A 22873-nucleotide genomic window follows, 5' to 3' on the forward strand; every position below is an offset into this window, starting at 1 on the left:
CAGAATGCATATTCTAGGTCAGGGATTGGGACACTTTTTCTGTGGTGAGCCAGAGAATAAATATTTTAGGCTTCATGGTCCATATGGTCTCTAAGACAACAGCTGAGATAGACAATTTGTAAATGAATGGGCAGAGCGCAACTAAACTACGTTTTTAGACACCGAAATTTACATTTCATCCAATTTTTACATGTCATGAAGTATTATCCTTCTTTTGATTTTTTTTCTTTTAACCATTAAGAGTGTAAAAACCTTTTTTTTGGCTTGCATATCATACTCTGAAGAAATGACTGATTTTCATTATTCCTAGATTTCACATACATAATCTTCCACTGTTTCATTGTTTTCCACTGTTTTTTATTTGAGGCTGAGTGGTAGTTCCAACATTTAATGTACCCCTAATTGTCAGTATCCAGCATTCTTTATTATCTTTACGTCAAAAGTAACTAACTTTCATGTAAAATGATTCTCGAAGGTTCTCAAAGATGAACAGTTGAGAAAACAACTGTGGCCTCCAGCTAGGATGTACTATTACACTGTGACACACCAATTGCTTCAGAAATGAAGACCAGCACTCCAGAGATGATGGTCTTTGTAGAAGTGCCTTTCACGAATTTTTCCAGGGATGCCTTGCACCACCCACCTCACTCCTCAAGTAGAATCTGAAATCTGCGTCATTACCTTAATAGGGCTTTTCAGTTAGAAGTTATGTTTGTGGGTTCTGCCTCCCAAGGAGTTCAATTTTAGCTTTGCATTTTTTAACTTAATTACCTTTTCTGTTCCAGTGTCTCAGTTTGCTTTCATCTATGCATTATATAAAATCACAAACCAGGAAGGCGTCTGTGATAATCCTGCCTTATTTGATGGCCTGGTTAATGCCACAGTTTCTTACACAGCTTAGAGCTTTTGCTTTTAAGGGTTAGCCCACATTCACAGTCCAAGGCCGCTCCACTGTCAACGATCCAATTACCTGAAACGTTTTTATTATCTGCACATTTTCTTAAAATTGCTTCTGCAGTGGGGGGGATTGCCAGATGTCACCCAGAACACACAGACTCCCCCACTACGGGCCCCTGCTCTGTAGAAAGAGGTCCAGTCTTCCTCCTGAAGGATGTGTTTTTTAAAAACCAGAATGAAGGTTGCTTTTTAAAACCAGAATCATTTGGACTGCATTCTGTCTCTTCATTAAGATTAAACTATTCTTAGGAACAAGGGCTGGGAGAGAGCTACATCTTTTTTGGTTGATAAGAGCCTTTCCTGTTATAATTGAGTCCTCATGCTGGAATGAACGGTCTTCTCTTTGCAGGTTCAGTGTCTGTGGTCAGATATCAATCATTCGCTTCCCCGACACTGTCAAGCAGATGAGTAAATACAAAGTTGTCCTATCATCTCAAGACAAGGACAAGTCTTTGGTCACCGTGGAGACGGATGCTCATGGATCATTTTGTTTTAAAGCAAAACCAGGGACTTATAAAGTTCAGGTGCGATGTGTTGTTTTAGATTTAAAATGTTTTGAGAAAAAGCAGTGATTTTTAGAAGGGTTATTAGCTAGAATGGAGCATTCCAGTTTCCAACTTCTTGTTTTTAAGTTTTTACAATCCTGCACCAGTAGAATAGGGCCAGATAGGCATCCAGCGAAAAAATAGTGCCATATGCCTCTCTCTTTTCCAGTCATGGTGTTTATTAGGTTAGTATCAGGCTGCCAGTCAACTCCTCCACCTTCAGGCTTCTGGCTGCTGTGGAATATTGATGAGTCCAGGAGACCAAAAATGAACTCTATTAATGGGAGCTCAAAAGTGGCCACAGTGCATGGCTTCTAGGACCCCAGGCCAAAATGGAGCCTCCCGTTTCCTGCTTTGCCCTGACTTGAAGATGGCTGGGCAGGCACCATGCGACTTATCTGTTCAAGCAGGCCGAGAAGGGAAGATGCTCTGGCCTTAGTCTGATCACCATAGTGAAAGCCCAAGCCACAGCTGGCCCAAGCAAGCAAGAGACAGGCAGAGCAGAGGTCAGCCCATCATGCCTTTGAGTGCAGTGGCCCTGCCCTGGGGGAGAGACTGTTTCTGTGGGCTCTTACCTATCAAATCAGCAGCTGCCCTTCCTCCCTGTGGAAGAGCAAATAACACAAAGGGAGAGGGCCGGGAAGGTTCCCTGCTAGACTCTGCTCTCCTCTAGGGCAGAGTGGGGTCCCTCCCTCTGTGGGAAACAGGGAAGGAGATTACGTTCTCCCTGCTTCCACAGAATAACATGGTGTGTGAGTTGACAGCTGCCTTTATTAAATGGTAGTTGGCTTCTTGCAAAGATGTCCACATTGACAAGCCTTTAAAAGCCCTTTTGGAAGCATGATGGACTTTTCCAAGGAAGGGCAGTGTCATCTTGACTGGTGTGAAAGAGTTGACTGCTGCTCCCTTTGCCTGTTCCTCTTAGCCGTGAAAGGCATACAGAACAAAAGGAAGAAGAAAAGGACTTAATTCCACCAGTGTCATCCACATAGTCTGAAGCCAGGAAAAGTGACTGGGATGTGGTTTGATTTCCAGTATATAAGTGAGACATGTTACCTTTGTGTGCCTCTGTGGGGAATTAGGCCAGATAGACTTTTGTGCAGACACGTGGGTCTGTTGAGGCTAATTTTTCATCTGGGTAGAACCGTGTTTACTTCACATATGTTATTTGTGGATTCGTTGTGATTGTAAAATTGGCCTGGAAATGAACCTTTGGCCTTCAAAATCTCTTTAGCCTTGGACCCAAATGAATGTTCTGGTGACCCGTAGGTCAAGGTGAAGACCTCCCCACCTTGCCGCATACAGCCTCTAACATTTCATCCATGTTTTTGCAGGTGATAGTTCCTGAGGCAGAGACCAGAGCAGGGCTGACATTGAAACCCCAGACGTTTCCTCTTACTGTGACCGACAGGCCTGTGATGGATGTGGCCTTTGTACAGTTTTTGGCATCAGTTTCTGGGAAAGTCTCTTGTTTGGGTAAGATATCACTGGAAAGCAAGAATACCTAGTTTCAAAGAAGTCAGCAGGTAGGGGTGGGATCTTGGGAAACTTTTCCTCATTAGGGACATTGAAGATAAAAGTAGACCCTGTTCCTGGAGAGTGGCTTCTGAGTGTCCTTATTGCACGTAGTTCTGTCTGAATAATTGCCATGGGAATCACTATGAACATTCTCTTGGAGTATTTCTGCTTTGGCTCCCAGTGGAGCACATAGGTTTCTTTTTTCCCCTCTCTGACTGTGCAGAGAGGATGGAATCAGGCCCAGTTTTCATTCCTGGCTCAGTGTCTTACTAGCTGTGAGACTGCATTTTACTTGTCCAGCCTCAGTTTTTCATCTTTAAAATGGGAATGCTACCTCTCTTAAGGTTTTTAATGAGGCTTCAGTGTGTTCATGTCAAGAGGGAGTGCAGCACAGTGGCTAGGGCGCAGACTCAAACCAGACTCCTTGGGCTTTTCACCCCTGTATGTGTGACCTGGGGCAAATTACTTAACCTCTCTGCTTTTGAGTTCTTCATCTGTGATATGGAGCTAGTAATAGTACAGCCTCACAGGGTCGTGAGGATCTAATGAGTTAGAGCATGTTTAGCCTTTTGAGTAGTGCCTGGCACACAGAAAGCCGTGTAAATCTTTGCTGTCTTTATTAATATTATCATCATGCTAGAGGGCTGAGTTCTGTGCCTGGTTTAAATGGTCACTCCACGACTGTTTCGCCACTTCCTGCGCTTTTCTCTGGCTCTTACTGGTGCTCCATGAATGTTCCTGCCCCATTTCATCTTGCCTTCCACATAGGTGCTCTATGAAAGTTGCTTTCCTTTTCTTGTCTTCTCTGGCTCACATAGGAGTGTTCAACGAATGAGGGGGCTGCTTTCACTGTCGGGGCCTTCCTTGTCTGCTACTGATTACCGACATGGCGGGAGGCTTTTTGGAGTCAAGTCGACACAATTAGCTTGAAAGAAGGCCTCCCACCACTGCCTCTTAGGAGCTCAGCAGTAGCAAGAAGCTATTACATAGGCTTAGGATTCGAACCTGGGCTGGGTCACATGGGGCCCTCCTCCTTTCTCCTGCAGATACTTGCGGTGACCTACTGGTGACTCTGCAGTCACTGAGCCGCCAGGGTGAGAAGCGGAGCCTCCAGCTCTCCGGCAAGGTCAACTCCATGACTTTCACCTTTGACAGCGTGCTCCCAGGAAGATACAAAAGTAAGAACTGGAATGCAACATCCTATGGCCCTCACACACTTCTTGTCTTTGTAAGCTTTCTAAGACCCAGGTCTCAGATTGTATTATGACCATGTACCTTTCCTGGTTTAAGTCTTTGCCTCATGGCCTTGACTGTGCATTATTTAGCATTGGACAAACCTGGAGGAGTCTAGGCTCTGAACTGACTGCCACCTTGTCAGCACAGCCCACTGGTTGCTTCTGTTTAGGGAGGGTGCCCCAATGTACAGCATTTTGTTTCTGAAGGCCAGAAAAAGGAGTATGAAATAGTTCCACTGATGTGTTCTACTAACTTAGCACCAGTACTGGTGCTGAATACTGAACATGGCAAGGTACTGGAGCTCCCCGAAACTCAGTTTTCCCATCTGTAAAATAGATGTAATTGAACCTTTCTGCAGAACATAAGACTAAATGAAGTAAAATTTATAAAGTCCCTTAGGCAGAGAGCCGGCTAAGTAACAGGTGCCCACAAATGTTAGTTCCCTTTTCCCTGCCCAGCTCAAGAAGCCGCTTCTTGCTTGTATTTCTGCTTTTTCAGAAATTGGCTTGGAGCTACTGGCAGTGGGCAGCTTATAAAATGGACTGCTGTTTCTGGAATTATATTAATATTTTCTGTTACAGCAGGGCTTCGCAGACTACAAAAACTGCCTGCCTGTTTTTATAAGATAGTTTTCTTCGAACCCAGCCTAGCCCGTTTGTTTATGGATTCTCTCTGGCCGTTCACCTGTAACAGCGGCTGAGTCAAGTGGTTGAAACCAACAAAGCGTGTGGCCTACAAAGCTGGAGAGAGTTAGAGAAGAATCTGTGGATTCCCGAATGCCTTATTTGCAGTCTGATCTTACAGGCCCCATTGGATTTCTTTCTTGATGATGTAATGGACATTGGTTCTAGTTTTCCTTTCTTTCTTTTTTTTTTGAAATGGAGCCTCTCTCTGTCACCCAGGCTGGAGTGTGGTTGTGCGATCCTGGCTTACTACAGCCTCTCTGCTTTCTGGGTGCAGGAGATTCTCGCCTCAGCCTCCCGAGTAGCTGGGATTACAGGCGTGCGCCACCATTCCTGGCTAATTTTTGTATTTTTAGTAGAGATGGGGTTTTGCCATGTTGGTCAAGCTGGTCTTGAACTCCTGGCCTCAAGCTGTCTGCCTGCCTCGGGCTCCCAAAGTGCTGGGATTATAGGTGTGGGCCACCACGCTCGGCTCCTGGTTTTCTTTAGCAGTCATTTATTCTAAGCACTACTACTTATAAATATATGTATGTATATATTTTTGTCTTTATGTCTACATACCCGGTTTTTAAAATTAGTTAATTCATGATAATTGTTTGTGCTGGCGTGCAGAGGGGTGGTGTGCTCCACACCCATGTGTCTGTTTTTGGTGTTTGCTTTTGCAGTAAGCATCATGCATGAGGATTGGTGCTGGAAGAACAAGAGCCTGGAGGTGGAAGTGCTGGAGGATGACGTGTCTGGTGTTGAGTTCAGGCAGACGGGCTACATGCTGAGATGTTCCCTGTCTCACGCCATCACTCTGGTATGTGCGGCTTACAGAGAGTCTCTTATTTGGAAAAAATGCTCACCTTGCGGATATCAAGAAAGACTAACATGCCAGGAATATTGTAAACGTAGTTAACTCAGGTTTCCTTTTCTTCCCCTTGACTTGCCCACCTGTTATGGAAGGCATAATTGGGAAGCATTTATAATCGCTCAGTGGAAGGACCCGTGTATTTAGGAGATTTTCTTGTCCTGGCCCCACATTAAATCTGACTGATGATTTGAGTGTTCTTTGCCATAGTGCAAAGCACACTGACTTTATATTCTTAGTAATAAAAGCTTTGGGTAAATTCATTTACTACTTCTCAGCCTCAGTTTTCACCAAAAATTGAGATCATAGTACCTATTTCTCAGCATTATGTTAGGGCTTAAGTGAACCTCTTAGGTATTAAAGTGTCCTCGGTGTACACTGCTCTTATTTATTAAGATGCTGCCAAGTGAGTTTCTCTGGTATATGTATTTGGTGTTTTTCTTTGAGATGGAGTCTTGCTCTGTTGCCCAGGCTGCAGTTCACACTACAACCTCTGCCTCCTGGTTTCAAGCGATTCTCCTACCTCAGCCTCCCAAGTAGCTGCTATCACAGGTGTGCACCACCACACTGAGCTAATTTTTAAATTTTTTTTTATTTTTAGTAGAGACAGGGTTCCACCACGTTGGCCGGGCTGGTCTCGAACTTGGGTGATCCACCCACCTCGGCCTCTCAGAGTGCTGGGATTACAGGCATGAGCCACTGTGCCCTGCCCTCTCTGGTATATTTATTCCAGCACGGAGGACGGAGCTGTAAACAGGATCTCAGTCTCCTGACTGTGGGCTCTGTGGCCTGAAAGGCAGTGTGAAATGGGTTTCGGAAGCACCTATGTCGATCCCTTCATGAATTTTCTATAATGTTTTGATGTTGAGCAGTGGCAGACGTCATTGTCAGGTCTTAGTTTCTCTGTAGAGAAACTGATGCAAATGGCAATTAAGTGACTACTGATGTTGAACACTAGAAGAATTGAAACTGGTGTTTCAACAGCTTACTGCCTTAACTGCATAATTACCAACACTCGACAAGCCGATTTGTGACAGGAGATAGGTTAGTATCTGGTGATAGTAAGTGATGGATATTTAGGAAACCTTTCCCTTTCAGCAGTGGAGTGATTTCCAGCTCCCTTATACTAAGCCCCCTTTTTTTATTGTTGTTGTTATTGATACTTCCTTAACCCCTTCTTTATCTCCTGCTACTGTTCCCTCACTGGCCGGGCCCCAGCTGCAGTGGTCCTCTCCAGTCCCATACCAAGCTCACTCTCTGCTCGGGGCCTTTGCACACACTGTCTCCTCTGCCTGGAATGTTGTGTCTTCTTCAGAAACATGTCATTAGTTTTTCCTCCTCATTCAGGCTGCAGCCCTAGTTCAGGAAAGATGTGCCCTGGAACTAGCGAGTTAAAGACCCCTAGGTCGGGATTGTTCTTCTCTTGCTTCCCTGTTTATTTTCACAGCTTCCTTACTTACCAGCTGAGATCACTAATTTATTTGCTGACTCCTTGATTTTGTCTTCCTGTATTAGAACATAAGCCCTGTGAGAGCAGGAGCCATCGAGGTGGCTCCCAAGGCCCAGCCTTGTGTCTGTCACATAGCAGGTGCTCAATAAATATTAGTTGATTGAATGAAAAAGAGTATCCTTTTGTTGGAAGTTTTGGGAGGTTTTAAATTTTCCTGTGGCACCCAACTGCTCAGATGATTAATGAGCAAAACAGATGACTGGTTTGGAAAGAGAAATATTATTAATCATCTTGGTGTCTCCATCTCTCCTAATAAGTCATCGTATTGGCTTTGCTCCCTTAGGAATTTTATCAGGATGGAAATGGACGTGAGAACGTGGGGATTTATAACCTCTCCAAAGGAGTTAACCGATTCTGCCTGTCCAAACCTGGTAAGTTTGGAAGGATTGATATGCTACGAAATAGAAGAATGGAAAGGCACCAGAGGATGGTTTTGAAGGCATTTTTTCCTACCTTGGTTCTGTTTGCATCAAGCCGTCAATTTCAGTGTGTTCAGTCTGCTCTTATTTTTCTGTCTCTCTTGGGTTTGAATTGGGTAGAGACTACTGGGCCCTTTCACCTCTGAAAATATACCATTGGGCAATGACCTCTCTTTAAAGTGCTGTCTTAAAAATTGAATCAGTGGCTTCTGTCTCTCTTTTTTTTTTTTTGAGATTGAGTCTTGCTATGTCACCCAGGCTGGAGTATAGTGGCTCCATCTTGGCTCACTGCAGCCTCTACCTCCCGGGTTCAAGCGATTCTCCTGCGTCAGCTTCCTGAGTAGCTCGGATTACAAGCACCTGCCACCACGCCTGGCTGATTTTTGTAGTTTTAGTAGAGATGGGTTTCACCATGTTGTCTAGGCTGGTCTTGAACTCCTGACCTCAAGTGATCTGCCTGCCCCAGCCTCCCAAAGTGCTGGGATTACAGGTGTGAGCAACTGCACCCAGCCCTCTGTCTTTTATAACAGCTTTTTTTGTAGGCAGAGTTTGCATATCATAAAACTCACCTATTTAAAATATACAATAAAATGATTTGTAGTCCATTTACCTAGTTGAACAACCATGGCCAGAATCCAGTTTTAGAGCTGTTCATTACCCACAGTGTAAGATCCTCAGTGCCTGCTGACAGTTCATCCCTGTTTCCAGCCACAGGCAACCACTGATCTATTTTCTGTCCCAATGGATTTGCTTTTTTTGGATGTTTATCATACAGCATTGGTATTTTGTCTGGCTTCTTTTATTTAACATATCTTTGAAGTTTATCTGTGTCATAGCACACATCAGTAATTTGTTGTGTTACATTGCTTCCGGTGTATGGTTAGATCACATTTTGTATATCCATTTACCAATTGGTGGATATTTGAGTGGTTTCTAGTTTGGCCCTATTATGAATAACGTTATGGACATTCTTGTACAAGTCTTTGTGTCTATATGTTTTCATTTTCCTTGTTTAGATACCCAGGAATGGAATTGTTGGATTGCGTGCTAAATTATGTTTGATTTTTAAAGAAACTGTCAAATTGTTTTCCGCAGAGGCTGTGTCATTTGATATTCCCACCAGCAATACACGAGGGATTTGGTTTCTTCACCTCCTTCACCAGTGTTTGTTATTATCTTGTTTTATCATAGCCATTCTGGTAGATGTGAAGTAGTGTCTATCTTTGTTTTATTTCGCATTTTCCTAATGAATAATTCAGTGGCTCCTCCCCTTGGTTCCCAAGATAAAATACAAACTCCTTAGATCCTTAACCTGATCTTAGCTCCTGTGTGACCCAGCCCTGTCTGCCACTCTCTCTCATCCAGTCACTCTGTCCTTCTGGGTGTCAGTTCAGCAGCCTTTGGCTACACTTAACAAAATCCATGCAGCAGTGCTATTAGCAAGTGGGCGTTTATTTGGCTCAGTAAAGAAGTGTGGCAGTATGTGGCTGCCTGCATGGGTTCAGCAGCTGGTAGATGGTAGAGGTGGTGTCTCTGTGATTCTTTAGGCCTTTCCCTTGTATTTTTTGCCTTATGTTTTCAAAATAGCTATGGTTAGAAAACTTATGTTGAAGGCGAAAGACAAGGAGGGGGCAGGCAAACATTTCCTCGTGCCCCCTTCTCCAGTAAGCTACTTGTCTGTATTATTGGCTTGAACTGTGTCACATGGTTACTTCTCACTGCAAGAGGGGCTGGGACAGTTGGATGCGCTGCCCAAGGCTGAGCATGTTGCTACCCTCAACATAACCAGGGCTTTTTCTCAAGGCAGGAAGGAGGCCTGTTGAGGAAACACTGACCCAGCCTGTGAGGCAGATGCTGTTCTCTGTGGACATGTCCTCCTGTCCCTCCTAGCCAGGGCATTCTTACCCATCAGTTCAGTATTGCTTCCCTGGGGGAAGATGGCCTCTAGGGCCACTTAGACCTGTCTCCTACACTCTTGCCCTCAGCACTCACTTCTGTCCCCTTCTTGCACATGCCGCAATTGATTTTTTTTGTTTGTGGCTGTCAAATGCCCTCCTCTCTCTGTGGATGGTAAACTCCATTAAGACAGAGACCACTGCTCTGTCATACCCCACTGTGTACCAGTACCTAGGACAGTATCTGGCCAGGAAGAGGCACTCTGTCAATATTTGTTGAATGACAGACCAAACAAATGAATGGAGAAACCTGATCTTTTCTTGTTTTTTGGGTGGTAACTACTCGGACTTGTTGAGTGCAATGAAAATAGCAGGGTAGCTTGAACGAATTTCAGGTTTTTGCAAAAAATGTGGCCAGAATATTGGTTAATGATGATTTAGGGGAATGCATTGTTATTCCTTGTATCTTCCCGAAATTGACGGTATTCCTCTGACAAGTGATGAAATACATCCCTACTCAGAGCGTCCTCCCACGTACACTCATACTTTTCTGGGGCGTCCCTGAGTCCTTGCCTCCTTTTTACGAATATTTATAGGAAGAAATTGAGGCTGTGGTTATCTCTTGGATCCTTAATAGGATCTTTTAAGTAGAAAATTATCCTCAGTCCAATTTGCAGTAGCGGTGTACACCTGACCTTAGTTCACTTGGTCTGCGCAGATTTAACTACTATGAGTTGTTACGTTATGGAAAATGAAAATCGTGTGCCTGTGATTGGGCTGTTATGTGGATTTGGTGATTGGTAAGAAGCCATCACAGGCAGTGAAAATTATGCCTGCCCAGTATTTCTGATCCCATTATAGCTGATCTGCGATACCTTTGAGTTTTCACATGCAAAGAGCTGCCTGCCTTTGGATTTCAAATGTCAGAGTTGCTCAGTGTAATAGATGCCGTTCTCTGAAAATTGCTTTTGATTTCCTGTCTGTAGGTGTGTACAAAGTGACCCCTCGCTCCTGTCACCGGTTTGAGCAAGCGTTCTACACCTATGACACGTAAGCCCGGGAATTGAATGCTTTTGGAGGAGAGCGAGTGTGCTTCACTCCTCCATTTACTTCAGAGAACAAAAGGAATTTTTCTGTTTTTTTTCTGAAAGAGGCAAGGTTAGGTCTTCAACAGAATTTCTGGATAAGGGTTTTAAGACACTTGGATTAGTTACTGAGGAACCAGAGAGAGGATCTCTCCCTAGAATTCTGTAACCCCAGGATAGAGGGTTGTGTTTTTGAAGTGGCTGAAATAGAAGCTCTATTGACTCTCCCCACCCTCACTGATGGGCATCAGTCAAGCCCAAGTCTGCCATTTTTATATTTTTACAGACCTGTGTCGGTTTCACTGGGAGTTGGAAGTGTATTTTGGAGTGGAGGATTAGTTTACTCTTTAAAATACTTCTGTGGATCTCCAGAGTTATTTTACCCCAGGCTAAGAGCAATTTTCTGTAGTAAACTTAGGGTCGGGAAGGATGCCCAAATCGGGTATTGCTGACGGTCTTCCGAGAACGTGTAGGTTCTAGTGTTTCCTTCCTCTTCTTTGATTTATAGGTCTTCACCTAGTATCTTGACGTTGACAGCCATTCGCCACCATGTCCTTGGAACTATCACCACCGACAAAATGATGGATGTCACTGTGACTATCAAGTAAGTCGAGTGTTCTGCGATGGGCTGAGAGTGGTGAGGGAGGGTGTGGATGAGACCTGGAGGTCTCTAATAGACTCTGGAAATTAGTTTTGATTTCTTATTTCTATTTGTGTATACAAGTGGCCTTCCTTCTCTTTTTTTTTTTTTAGAGGGAAAAAGAGAAAAAGAAGGGGAAAAAAAGAAAAAGAGGGAAAAAGGAATATTACTTCATTCCTAAAATGGGTTTCAATAATGGCCGATCAATATTTTGAGTGTTTAAAGTGGTTAATGCATATTTTATGTGTTTAAAATGGAGACCTCTATTGTGTTTATTTGTTCTGGCTCTGAGTTCAAGTCCTGGATATTGTTATCAATTTGTTGTCTCGTTGAATCTAAATCTCATTATGTGTCTTATGTATCTGGGTGTTAAGATCTCTTATTGTTACATTAATCCTTTTACCCTTGCATCCTTGTAGCTTTTACCCTTGCATCCTTGTAGCTCTATTTTATTAAGTGTGAGAATTACAACTCCTGCTTTTTATTTATTTATTTTTGCTCTCCATTTGGTTGGTGAGTTTTTTTCCATCCCCTTGTTTTGAGTCTTTGTATATCTTTAGATATATCGTTAGATTTTGTGGATAATGTATATTTTGTGTGTTTAAAATGGAGAGCTCTATTGAGTTTGTTTGTTCTGGATCTTAGTTCCAGTCCCGGGTATCGTTATCAATTTTCTGTCTCGTTGAATCTAAATTTCATTATGGGTCTTATGTATCTGGGTGTTAAGATCTCTTATTATTACATTAATCCTTTTACCCTTGTATCCTTGTAGCTTTGAAATCTATTTTGTCAAATGTGAAAATTGCAACTCCTGCTTCTTATATATTTATTTTTGCTCTCCATTTGGTTGGTAGGTTTTTTTTTTTTTTTCCAACCCTTTATTTTGAGTCTATGTATATCTTTGGATATACCGTTGGATTTTGTCTGTATCTTTTGATTGGGAGATTTGGTCAATTTAAATTTAGGGTTGCTGCCATTTGATATTAACTGGCTATTTTGTCCTTTCGTTGATAAAAATTCTTCTTTATGTTAATGCTCTTTACTTTTTGGTGTATTTTTAGAAAGGGTCATACTGGTTGTTCCTTTCTGTATATAATGCTTCTTTTAGAAGTTCTTGTAAAGCAGGCCTGGTGGTAATAAAATCTCTGAGTACTTGCTTGTTCCTAAAAGATTTTATTTTTCCTTCAAATGTAAAGCTTAAATTGGCAGGATATGAAATTCTGGGCTGAAAGTTCTGTTGATTAAGTATATTGAATATTGGCCCCCACTCTCTTCTAGCTTGTAGGGTTTCCGTTGAGAGATCTGCTGTAAGCCTAATAGGCTTGCCTTTATGGGTAACTTGATCTTTCTCTCTGGCTGCCCTTAATATTTTCTCCTTCGTTTCGATCTTGGTGAATCTAACGATTATGTGCCTTGGGGTTGGTCTTCTTGAGGAGTATCTTTGTGGTGGTCTCTGTTTTGCCTGGGGTTGAATAGTGTCCTGCTTTGCTAAATTAGGAAAATTTTCCTGGATAATGTCCTGGAGAGTATTTTCCAGCTTGACTTGGTTCTCTCCGTCACATTCAGGTACACCAATCAAGCGTATATTAGGTCTTTTCACATAGTCCCATATTGCTTGGAGACTTTGCTCATTCCTTTTTATCCTTTTTTCTCTATTCTTGTCTTGTCGTTTTGTTTCATTAAGTTGGTCTTCGACCTCTGATACCCTTTCTTCTGCTTGATCCATTCGGCTGTTTAAGCTTGTACATATTTCACTAAGTTCTCGTGTTGTATTTTTCAACTCCATAAGTTCATTTGTATTCCTCTCTATATTGTCTATTCTTTTCAACATTTCATCTAACCTTTTTTCCAAGTTCTTAGTTTCTTTACATTGGGTTAGAACAAGTTCCTTTAACTCCCAGAAGTTTCTTATCATCCACCTTTTAAAGCCTACTTCAGATAATGGAACACAGTCCTTTTCCATCAGGGCTTGTTCGGTTGCTGATGAGTCCTTTTCCATCAGGGCTTGTTCCATTGCTGACGGGTTCTGATTTTGAGTATACTCGGCCTTCTTATACTGTCTTTTTCCCTTCATTGTAAATGAACCGCCTTTCTAATTAGGTTTCTGAGTCGACACCCGACTTATTGATTCCCAGTGCTGGGATCCGAGCAACCCACTGTGGCAGCCTAAATAGCAGCGATAAGACTGATGGTGCTCTTCTGCCCGGGAATCTCTGGTCTGGCTTCCCTCTTGAGTCCGCAACAAGCGGCTCTGACTTCCCGGAGCTCCAAACTCGGGTCAGTAGGGGAAGCAGTCCCGTTGGCTCTGCATGAAGAGCTGCTGCGCCGAGACGCCGGCAAAACCGCTGCGGCGGCCACAAGAGTTGCGCTGGCGACCCGTGGGGCTCCTCCACTGGGAATCGGCTAATCGGTGAGTGACGAAAATTCGTCTAAAGATGTGGCGTCGTCTCGTTCTCTGAGCTTTCACTGGGAGCTACAATCCTGAGCTGTTAGTGGTCGGCCATCTTGGATTGGCCTTCCTTCTCTTACAGGACGTCATCGTAAATTCCCAGCAGCCTTCCTTGATCCTTTTCTTTTCTGATTCAGAAATTACCTGTGGGTGAGGAAGAGCGTTACGACAGCTTGTTTCAGTGTCCTCGGTTTCTGTTTGAACTGTTTGTATTTCTTGTATTAGCTAAGGAAAAAAAAAAAAATCTCTGGGGTTTGTGCATTGTATTTCAAGTGTTTTAGCAAATTAAAAAAAAATTGCCTAGTTTTCTTTAGACCTTTGCTTGAAGGCTTGGGAAATAGAGGACACCTGGTATAAGAAAGGGTCATGAGAGAGGAAATACTTGAAAGACAAGTCCCTCACCGAGGGTCACGTTCATGTGAATGTCGCCTCTCAGGGAATTTCTGCAGCGTGGTGAGGTACCTGTGACAGCTGCATTTTCTTGAGAAATGAGAGTTTTGGCAACATGACCGTCTTTGTCAAGTAGAATGGGAATCAGAGTCACTGTCTCCTCCCTGCCCCTGCTTGAAGTCGCCTGTCCATCTATGTTTCCGTCTTTCTATCGTCTGTTTATCCATCCTTCATCCCTGCAGAATATATGATGACCAAATAACTGAAGGTCTTCAGTGTTTAGGCACTGGGCTTATGAGGCCACAGCTTCTGCATTCATGGGATTGATGGTCTCATGGGGTAGGCAGACAGTGGTAGAGACTCACATGCAGAGCTGTAAAATGACAACTGTGCTGAGCTTGACCTCGGGGGCATGCGGGACAGGTTGGCTGCTTGGGGCCAGGCCCCATTAAGGTCCTTAGTCTGTCCCATGATGTAATTGACGTGTTTTATGTAGAGGGATGACTTTTTTCTTCCTAAAGGTCCCCCTGTCTGCTGAGTGGTGAACAGGCTGAGAGTGGGGGGTGGTAGAGATGGGGGAGGTGACGGGGGCCCCAGATAGACTGGTGGCTGTGGAGATGGAGAGCGACGGATCTGTCAGGGAGTCTTTGAGGGACTGAGTTGATGAGACATGGCACTAAAGTGACCACTGGGTCAGGATGGGAGAAATGTCAGGGATACCCCTGGTTTCTGGTGATGGGGAGCCAGGGTTGTAGCTGGGGGTGGATTTGCTGAGTGTCTGTTGTAGTCCCAGAAGGTGCCTGGTGCTGGCATACTGCCATTTACTGTCTTCCTGCTTGGAAAGTATGAATTACTGATGGGACTAGCAGTCTACTTTCTTACCAGTAGTGACTCAATATTACCTCCTTTCAGCTTGATTACATTCATTTTTGTTACTTCGGAAGGGTATTTGTGTTGCTTGCTTGTGCCGGAGGTTGTATGGAGTGCATCTTCCAGCTAGACAGAGCCACTTGGATCACCCCTGGGATATTGTACTTAGACCCAAAATCGGACTGCTGACATTGCTCTCCATAGAGCCTCTCTGTGATCTTCCCTGATTTAGAAATGGCAGCTCCCTCTTTCTCCTTGTTCCTTGATTATTTTTTCTCTTGGACCCCATGCCCAACCAATTCCTCAACAAAGCCATGGCTTTACAGTCAAAATATACCCGGCATCTAGTCCCTTCTTACCACATGGCCCCCAGCTGTGGTCTGACCCCTTCCTGGATCACTGCAGCAGCTTCCCAGCTGGCCTTCCCTTCCTAATATGTGGCCCTCAGCCTTGGTCTGACCCCTTCCTGGATCACTGCAGCAGCTTCCCAGCTGGCTTTCTCTTCCTAACATGTGGCCCCCAGCTGTGGTCTGACCCCTTCCTGGATCACTGCAGCAGCTTCCCAGCTGGCTTTCTCTTCCTAACATGTGGCCCCCAGCCGTGGTCTGACCCCTTCCTGGATCACTGCAGCAGCTTCCCAGCTGGCTTTCTCTTCCTAACATGTGGCCCCCAGCCGTGGTCTGACCCCTTCCTGGATCACTGCAGCAGCTTCCCAGCTGGCCTTCCTGTTTCCGCCATTGCTTCATGTGTTCTTCATGAGGCAGCAAGTGATTCTTTTATTGGTGGAGATTATACCATTCCTCGACTCAAAACTCCAGTGGCTCCAGGTCAGCACCAAGCCTGTGAAGCCTCAGTCTGACACCTGCTGCCCCTTGATGGCTGTGTCGCTTCTCTGGGCCCCTTTATCCCGGGCTGGGCTGTTCTTGCTGTTGCTTGAACATCTGAGTGAGCTCTCTCTCTAAGGACTTTGCACTTGGCATCGCTTTGCTCGAGTGACTCTTTACCCAGAGAGCTTCATGGCATGTTCTCTCCCTTCAGACCTTTGCTCAATGTCACCTCATTAGAAAGGTCTTGACTGTCCCTTTCATGTAAAGCAGTGCTGCAGGCTCTCTGTCCTCCCACACTGCTTTATTTTTCTTTATTGCACTTATCCTCTGGTATTATGTTTGTATTTATTTTCAGCCCCTTCCCACTAAAATGTGGATTCCACTGGGGTAGGGAGTGTGGTCTGTTTTGTCAATGTTGTATCTCCAGTGCCTAGTTCTCTATCAGAGCAGTTCTCAGTGAAGATAGAATGAAGGAACAGAGGATGGTAGTGTGGAGAGAACTCCATGTCCTACGTGGAAACTGACAGGCTTATGTCCAGTCATCATAAAATCAACGGTTTTATTCCATTCCAGCCCAGTTCTACCAGATACTGCCGCCATCACTGTGAAATTCAGTTTTTTTTTTTTTTTGTTGAACTACAAGTTTATTTAAAACAGAAGACTCCACCACTGTGGCGTCACGATGAGGTGTTCAGTTTTTAACTCACAAGTCCATTCTTGTAGAAAGATCAAATTCCCACTGACCACAGGGATACTCAACCATGTCCCAGGGACCGCCATTCCTCTCTTCCAGGTCTTCCATCGACAGTGAACCCGCCTTGGTCTTAGGCCCTCTGAAGTCTGTGCAGGAGCTGCGGAGGGAACAGCAGCTGGCTGAGATCGAGGCCCGCAGACAGGAGAGGGAGAAGAACGGCAAAGAGGAAGGGGAAGAAAGAATGACCAAGCCGCCCGTGCAGGAAATGGTAGATGAGTTGCAAGGCCCCTTCTCATATGATTTCTCTTATTGGGCCCGGTAAGCTCTCTTGTGCATTTCCATACAGTGTCCTCCATTCTTGGGGGTTCAGCACCCACCAAACGGAAGTATATTAATTATTTTAGGTCTGGAGAGAAAATCACTGTTACACCATCATCTAAAGAGCTGCTCTTTTATCCCCCTTCAATGGAAGCCATCGTCAGTGGAGGTAAATGTCAACCTAGCAAGCAGATGTCACACACACCTTTGCAATTGTTCCCTCGCCTGCATTTACAAATAAATTTGTGTTGTTATAGTGAAGCCATCTTTGTAAGCCAGCTTACATCCTCTCTGGCACACAGCTGTTACTGTAGGATGGATGGATGGATGGATGGATGGATGGTTGGATGGTTGGATGGATGGTTGGATGGATGATTTAGATAAATAAAAGTAACTTTTGCTGTGAGAATTTAGTTGATCTTTTTGGAAAAGGACTTGGTTTTCTTTGACATTATCAGGTCAACATCAGTGAAGAGCAAAACCGCAGTGATGACCTTTGATGATCTTTCTGTTGTTTGGCAGAGCATGATGGGAGGGTGTTTTTTTTTTTTTTTTTGGTGGGGCGGCGGGGGGGAATGGATGATTGAAATGATCACTTGTGGAGTATTTGTCTTTTGCTAACTTATCTTTTCTCCCAGCACTATGGCTTCATTAGGTTGTGGTTGTTATGTGGTTCATGTTTGGAAGCAGAGTGTTTTGAAAAGTGTGACTTCCAGTAGGCAGGCTCTTTGGGACAGTCTTCCTCAGTGGGTCCTCTGGAGGTTGAGCAGCACAGCCTCCTGTCTGCTGTGAAGGGTTCTCTCCTGATCTGTAGCCTCCTGAGAACCCAGGAAAAGTAGTAGTAAAAACCAGTCTTTGGCATTTTTTGATTCTCTTGCTAAAGTCTTGGCATTGAGCAAGGCTTTTCAGGGATGGAAGGAGGCTTGGGCTGTATCCTATTATTGAGCTCCCAGGGCGAATTTGGAACTAGCTTCTAATATCTGTATTAGCTGTTTCTCTTACGGGAAGCCCCCAGCCAAGAGGCTCCTGTTTCTTTGTAACCAAGCCCCATCCTTGTGTTTATTTCTTCCCCTCTTAGAAAGCTGCCCAGGGAAGCTGATCGAGATCCACGGGAAGGCAGGCCTGTTTTTAGAAGGCCAGATCCACCCCGAGTTGGAAGGAGTCGAGATTATCATCAGTGAAAAGGGGGCGAGTTCACCCCTGATCACAGTCTTTACTGATGACAAAGGTGGCTACAGGTGAGCCCAGGATAGAGACATGTTTGCCTGGGATCAGCGTAAGGGTCCACCGAAGAAACTGGTCCCACATTTCCTTGGGCTTGGTAAGGCTTCCTATGGGTGTGAACAAAGCCATTGATCACGTTCTGCTTTGTCCTCTTCAGTGTCGGCCCCTTGCACAGTGACCTGGAGTACACGGTGACCTCACAGAAGGAGGGCTACGTTCTGACTGCCGTGGAAGGAACCGTCGGAGACTTCAAGGCCTATGCCCTGGCAGGCGTAAGCTTTGAGGTAACACTGTATTTTACAAAGACAGTTATATTGAGGTATAATTAACATATAATAAACTGCACAGAAAGGGTAGAGAGTCATAGTCTTGACCTATGAATATACTGATGAAAACACCTCCACAGTCAAAATAGTGGGCACATCTGTGACCCTCAAGATTTCCTCCTGCTCCTTGGTAATCCCTACCTCCCACCGTTCCACTGAGCTGATGAACTATTTTTCGTCACCATTGATTAGTTTGCATTTTTGAGTTTTTGTAGGTTGGTGCAAAAGTGATTGCAGTTTCTGCCATTGAAAGTAATGGAATCATACGGGATATACTTTTTTTTTTTTTGGTCCGGCTTCTTTCATGCAGCATCATTTGGAGAACTGTTGACTTGAGCATGTTTGTGTACCTTCTGTTGTTGGTACTACAGTAGTTGAAGTAGTTGAAGCTGTCATCCATAACTGTTCATGTTGAAGGACACAGATTGTTCTTAATGAGGTGTTAGCTGCCTAGCTCTCCTCCATCAGCCCTTCTTGGGAAGAAGCGTGCTTTGATTGTACAGAGTGGGTCTAGAGATTGTTGAGAAGGAATATTTATAAACCATAGGCCAAAGGAAAAGAGTAAAGTGACAGATTACATCGCATAAAAATTTAAAATTCTATATTGCTGAATTTTTGAACCAAATTGAAAGATATTCAAACTGGGAAGAAATGTTTGTGTCATAAATAATATTCCCCCCACACCCCCCTTTTTTTTAAATTGAGACAGAGTCTCACTCTGTTGGCCAGGCTGGAGTGCAGTGGTCACTTCTGCCACCTGGGTTAAAGCAATTCTCCTGCCTCAGGCTCCCGAGTAGCTGGGATTACAGGCGTAAAATTAGCCACCGTGCCCGGCTAATTTTTGTATTTTTAGTTGAGGTGGTTTTCACCATCTTGGCCAGGCTGGTCTTGAACTTCTGACCTCATGATCCACCGGCCTCGGCCTCCCAAAGTGCTGGGATTACAGGCTTGCGCCACCAGGCCTGGCCAACACTATCCCCATTTTACAAGGAGCTCCTAAAGGTGGTAGGAAAAAGACAACATGCTAGAAAAAAAAAAAAAATGAAGGAAGGATATGAAAAGGAAATTCATGGAAGTAACGCAGGTGACTAATAAATATAGAAACACTAAGCTTCCGTAGTTACTGAGGAAATGTGCAAAGGAAGTTACCATCGAAACTGTTTTGGTAACTTAGATTTGCCGTAATTAAGGCAATCTCTATTTTTTTGTAAGTGTGGGTTTTCCCAAGCATAAATAATTTATGGGACTGTAAGTAGTTCCAGCCACTTTGGAATGCAGTTTGATAGTATCTTTCTGAATTTAAAGTGCGTATATCCAACAATTCTAGGAATTGATTGTTCCGGGAAAGAAAAAGCCTAAGTACATAGAGATACGTATTTGGGGATATTCCGATTGTCTCTTGTACCAAAATATAGGTGGCTGGTGTGCAGGCTGTGGTTTGTCAACCCCTGCCTTAGAATGCTACACAGTAGTTAAGAAACAGGGAGGCAGGTTTCTGTTGGCTGGCAGAAGAGAAGCAGGATAAATTGTTGAGGAAGAGAGCAAGTTGTGGAAATGTACATGTAACATGCCATTTTTATTTCACCTTCTCCACCCACTCAATGAACTTGCCAGTCTGTGAACAATAATACATACGTAATGTTTAGAAAATGTGTGTGGGCATAGAAGGAGTTCTGGGCTGGGCATGGTGGCTGGTGCCTCTAATTTTAGCACGTTGGGAGGCCCAGGCAGGTAGATGCTTGAGCCCAGTAGATTGAAATCAGCCTGGGCAACATGGCAAACCCATTTCTATAAAAAATACAAAAACTTCGCTGGGCATGGTGTCATGTGCCTGTAGTCCCCTCTCCTCAGGAGGTAGAGGCTGGAGGGTTGCTTGAGCTTGGGAGGCAGAGGTTGTAGTGAGCCCAGATTGTGCCACTGCACTCCAGCCTTGGTGACAGAGCAAGATCCTATCTCGAAAATAAAGTTCTGGAAGGCTACACACCGAATTTATAAAACTTATATCATTAGTTACCTGTGGGGAGGAAGATTAGGTCCCCTGTCCTCCTTGAGTAACAATAGAAGAAAAAAAACTGTAAAAGAATGACCTCTTGACTTGTGGAATTGTTATCTTCATGGTTAGTTGGAGTTTAACCTCGCTCTTTGGTCTTGCCTTCTCATCCCCAGATAAAAGCTGAGGATGACCAGCCCCTTCCGGGAGTCCTCTTATCCCTTAGCGGTGGCCTGTTTCGTTCCAACCTCTTGACCCAGGACAATGGCATTCTGACGTTCTCAAACCTGGTAATGTGTTCTGCAATTTCCCGCCTGCCTGTCTTCCCTAAGAGAGACCAGGATGTGGCGTGTGATACTTACATGTTGCTTGACAACATGAGAAGATGAAACCACTGGGGAGCGGTTTCAGTTTCGTGGGGGACCACAGTAGTTAGTATTGCTCTTACTCGAACTTCATGCTGCTGATTCATGTTCCCTTCATGGCACCTTTTGTTTTCTGATCGCCTGCTTGTCATTGAGACAGTGTAACTAATTACCCTAGCCACAGCGGCTACCCTCTCAGGTGTCATCTTATTTTGCCGTGGAATCATGTTTATGATGCCGAGTCTTGTTCGGTGCTTAGCTTGTGTTTCTTCTGAAGATCACATTCCAATGGTGGGAAGAGAGCAGCAATTTTTCTTTTGAGATGCAGTTGGAGGCCCTAACTGGTGGGGATTCAGTTAGCTGGTCATCTTGTCAGTTGTGGTAACAAAGTGGCTGTGGTGGGACTACCACAGACCAGGCAGTGGGGGCATCTGAAGATGCTCTTTGCAGTGATGCATACTGCTCCTTACTTGCTGTGTCCTATCAGGCAACTTACTTTGCCTCTCTGAGTCTATTTCTTTATTCATTAAATTCAAATACGAGCCAGGCCTGGTGGCTCATACCTATAATCTCACTGCTTTGGGAGGGTGAGGTGGGAGGATTGCTTGAGCTCAGGAGTTTGAGACCAGCAATCTAGGGAAACCCCATCTCTACAAAAATTAAAAAAATTAGCTGGCCATGGTGGTGCACGCCTGTGGTCCCGGCTACTCAGGAGGCCGAGGTGGGAGATTTGCTTGAGCCCAGGAGGTTGAAGCTACAGTGTTCTGTGATCTTGCCACTGCACTCCATCCTGGGGGACAGAGTGAAGCCCTGCCTTTAAAAAAAAATGTGAAATATGACTTCTACCTTGCAGAGTCATTGCAGGCAGGTGATACTGGCAGCTGCCATTGTTAGAGTTGTGATTGTAGAGAGAGGGTTACATTTTTGGCTGCCTGGGAAGCCATGGCACTCCTGTGGTGTAATTCTGGTCCATCGTGACCTTTGCCCCCCACTTTTAAGCCATACCTAGATATGGCTGCTGAGGCTCAGTGTGATTATCTTGGCAGAGCCCTGGCCAGTATTACTTCAAGCCCATGATGAAGGAGTTCCGGTTTGAGCCGTCCTCACAGATGATCGAGGTGCAGGAAGGCCAGAATCTGAAGATCACTATCACGGGGTATCGAACCGCTTATAGGTAAGTGCCCCAGCCACCACACTCTCTTCCAGGGCTGCGCTGGTGAATCGCATTCAGGCTTCTGTTGCCTGGAGATGCATCCCAGGCTTCACATTGATTTTATCTGGGAGGCAAGGGAGATGAGATACGAGGTCAAAGGAGTTTTGACTGCTGCCTTTTTGTCCTAGTAGCTCAACCTGGTGGTTCAGTCTCAAATTTCCTATTTTGAAATGAACTTGAGAAAACCTATTGAGTTACTAAAAGCTTTTATTTATTTTTTATTTTTTGAGACAGTGTTTAACTCTTCTTGCCCAGGCTGGAGTACAGTGGTGCAGTCTTGGCTCACTGCAGCCTCTGCCTCCTGGGTTCAAGTGATTCTCTTGTCTCAGCCTCACAAGTAGCTAAGAATACAGTTGCCCACCCCCAGGCCTGGGCAATTTTTGTATGTTTAGTAGAGATGGTGTTTCACTGTGTTGGCCAGGCTGGTCTCAAACACCTGACCTCAGGTGATTTGCCCACCTCCCAAAGTGTTGGGATTACGAGTGTGAGCCATCAGGCCTGGCCACTTTTATTTTTTAAAAGAGTTTCAAACCTGAGTTAAATTATTCAAAGGAGGTAGTGTGTTCACTTGAGTAAAACTTCAAAATGCTGAAAAGAGTATAGTGTAAAGTTTCCCCTTTGCTCCGTCTCTCAGCCACCCAAGTTCTTCTGGGAAACAACCAGTACTTCCAGTTTTTCTGAATGCTTCCAGCTATAGATAGATAGATACACATTAGTGTCTGGCAAGGCACAGTGCCTCACACCTATAATCCCAGCACTTTTAGAGGCTGAAGTGGGAGGTTTGCTTGACTCCAGAAGTTCAAGACCAGCCTAGGCAATATAGCAAGACCCTGTCTTTACAAAAAACAAAAATGATATACATCTCT

General features: G+C 44.4%; 1 protein-coding gene across 6 annotated transcripts in view; it reads left to right on the forward strand.

The window, feature by feature from the left end:
• The window catches only part of LOC100408200 (BOS complex subunit NOMO1), a 67325-nt gene that overhangs the window by 28575 nt on the left and 15877 nt on the right, over positions 1–22873 (forward strand). For all 6 annotated transcript variants that reach the window (XR_013524683.1, XR_013524681.1, XM_078344778.1 and 3 more), the window contains 13 exons: positions 1307–1481; positions 2837–2978; positions 4067–4198; positions 5605–5741; positions 7586–7673; positions 10603–10666; positions 11210–11305; positions 16671–16889; positions 16976–17058; positions 17968–18127; positions 18271–18397; positions 20606–20719; positions 21841–21968. Coding sequence is in view for 4 of the 6 variants with exons in the window: in XM_078344778.1 (XP_078200904.1) it covers positions 1307–1481; positions 2837–2978; positions 4067–4198; positions 5605–5741; positions 7586–7673; positions 10603–10666; positions 11210–11305; positions 16671–16889; positions 16976–17058; positions 17968–18127; positions 18271–18397; positions 20606–20719; positions 21841–21968 (1665 nt within the window). In the remaining 2 variants the exon portion in view is untranslated. The remainder of the gene's footprint in view (positions 1–1306; positions 1482–2836; positions 2979–4066; positions 4199–5604; positions 5742–7585; positions 7674–10602; positions 10667–11209; positions 11306–16670; positions 16890–16975; positions 17059–17967; positions 18128–18270; positions 18398–20605; positions 20720–21840; positions 21969–22873) is intronic.

The sequence above is a fragment of the Callithrix jacchus genome, chromosome 12 (genome assembly GCF_049354715.1).
Source record: "Callithrix jacchus isolate 240 chromosome 12, calJac240_pri, whole genome shotgun sequence".
NCBI lineage: Eukaryota > Metazoa > Chordata > Mammalia > Primates > Cebidae > Callithrix > Callithrix jacchus.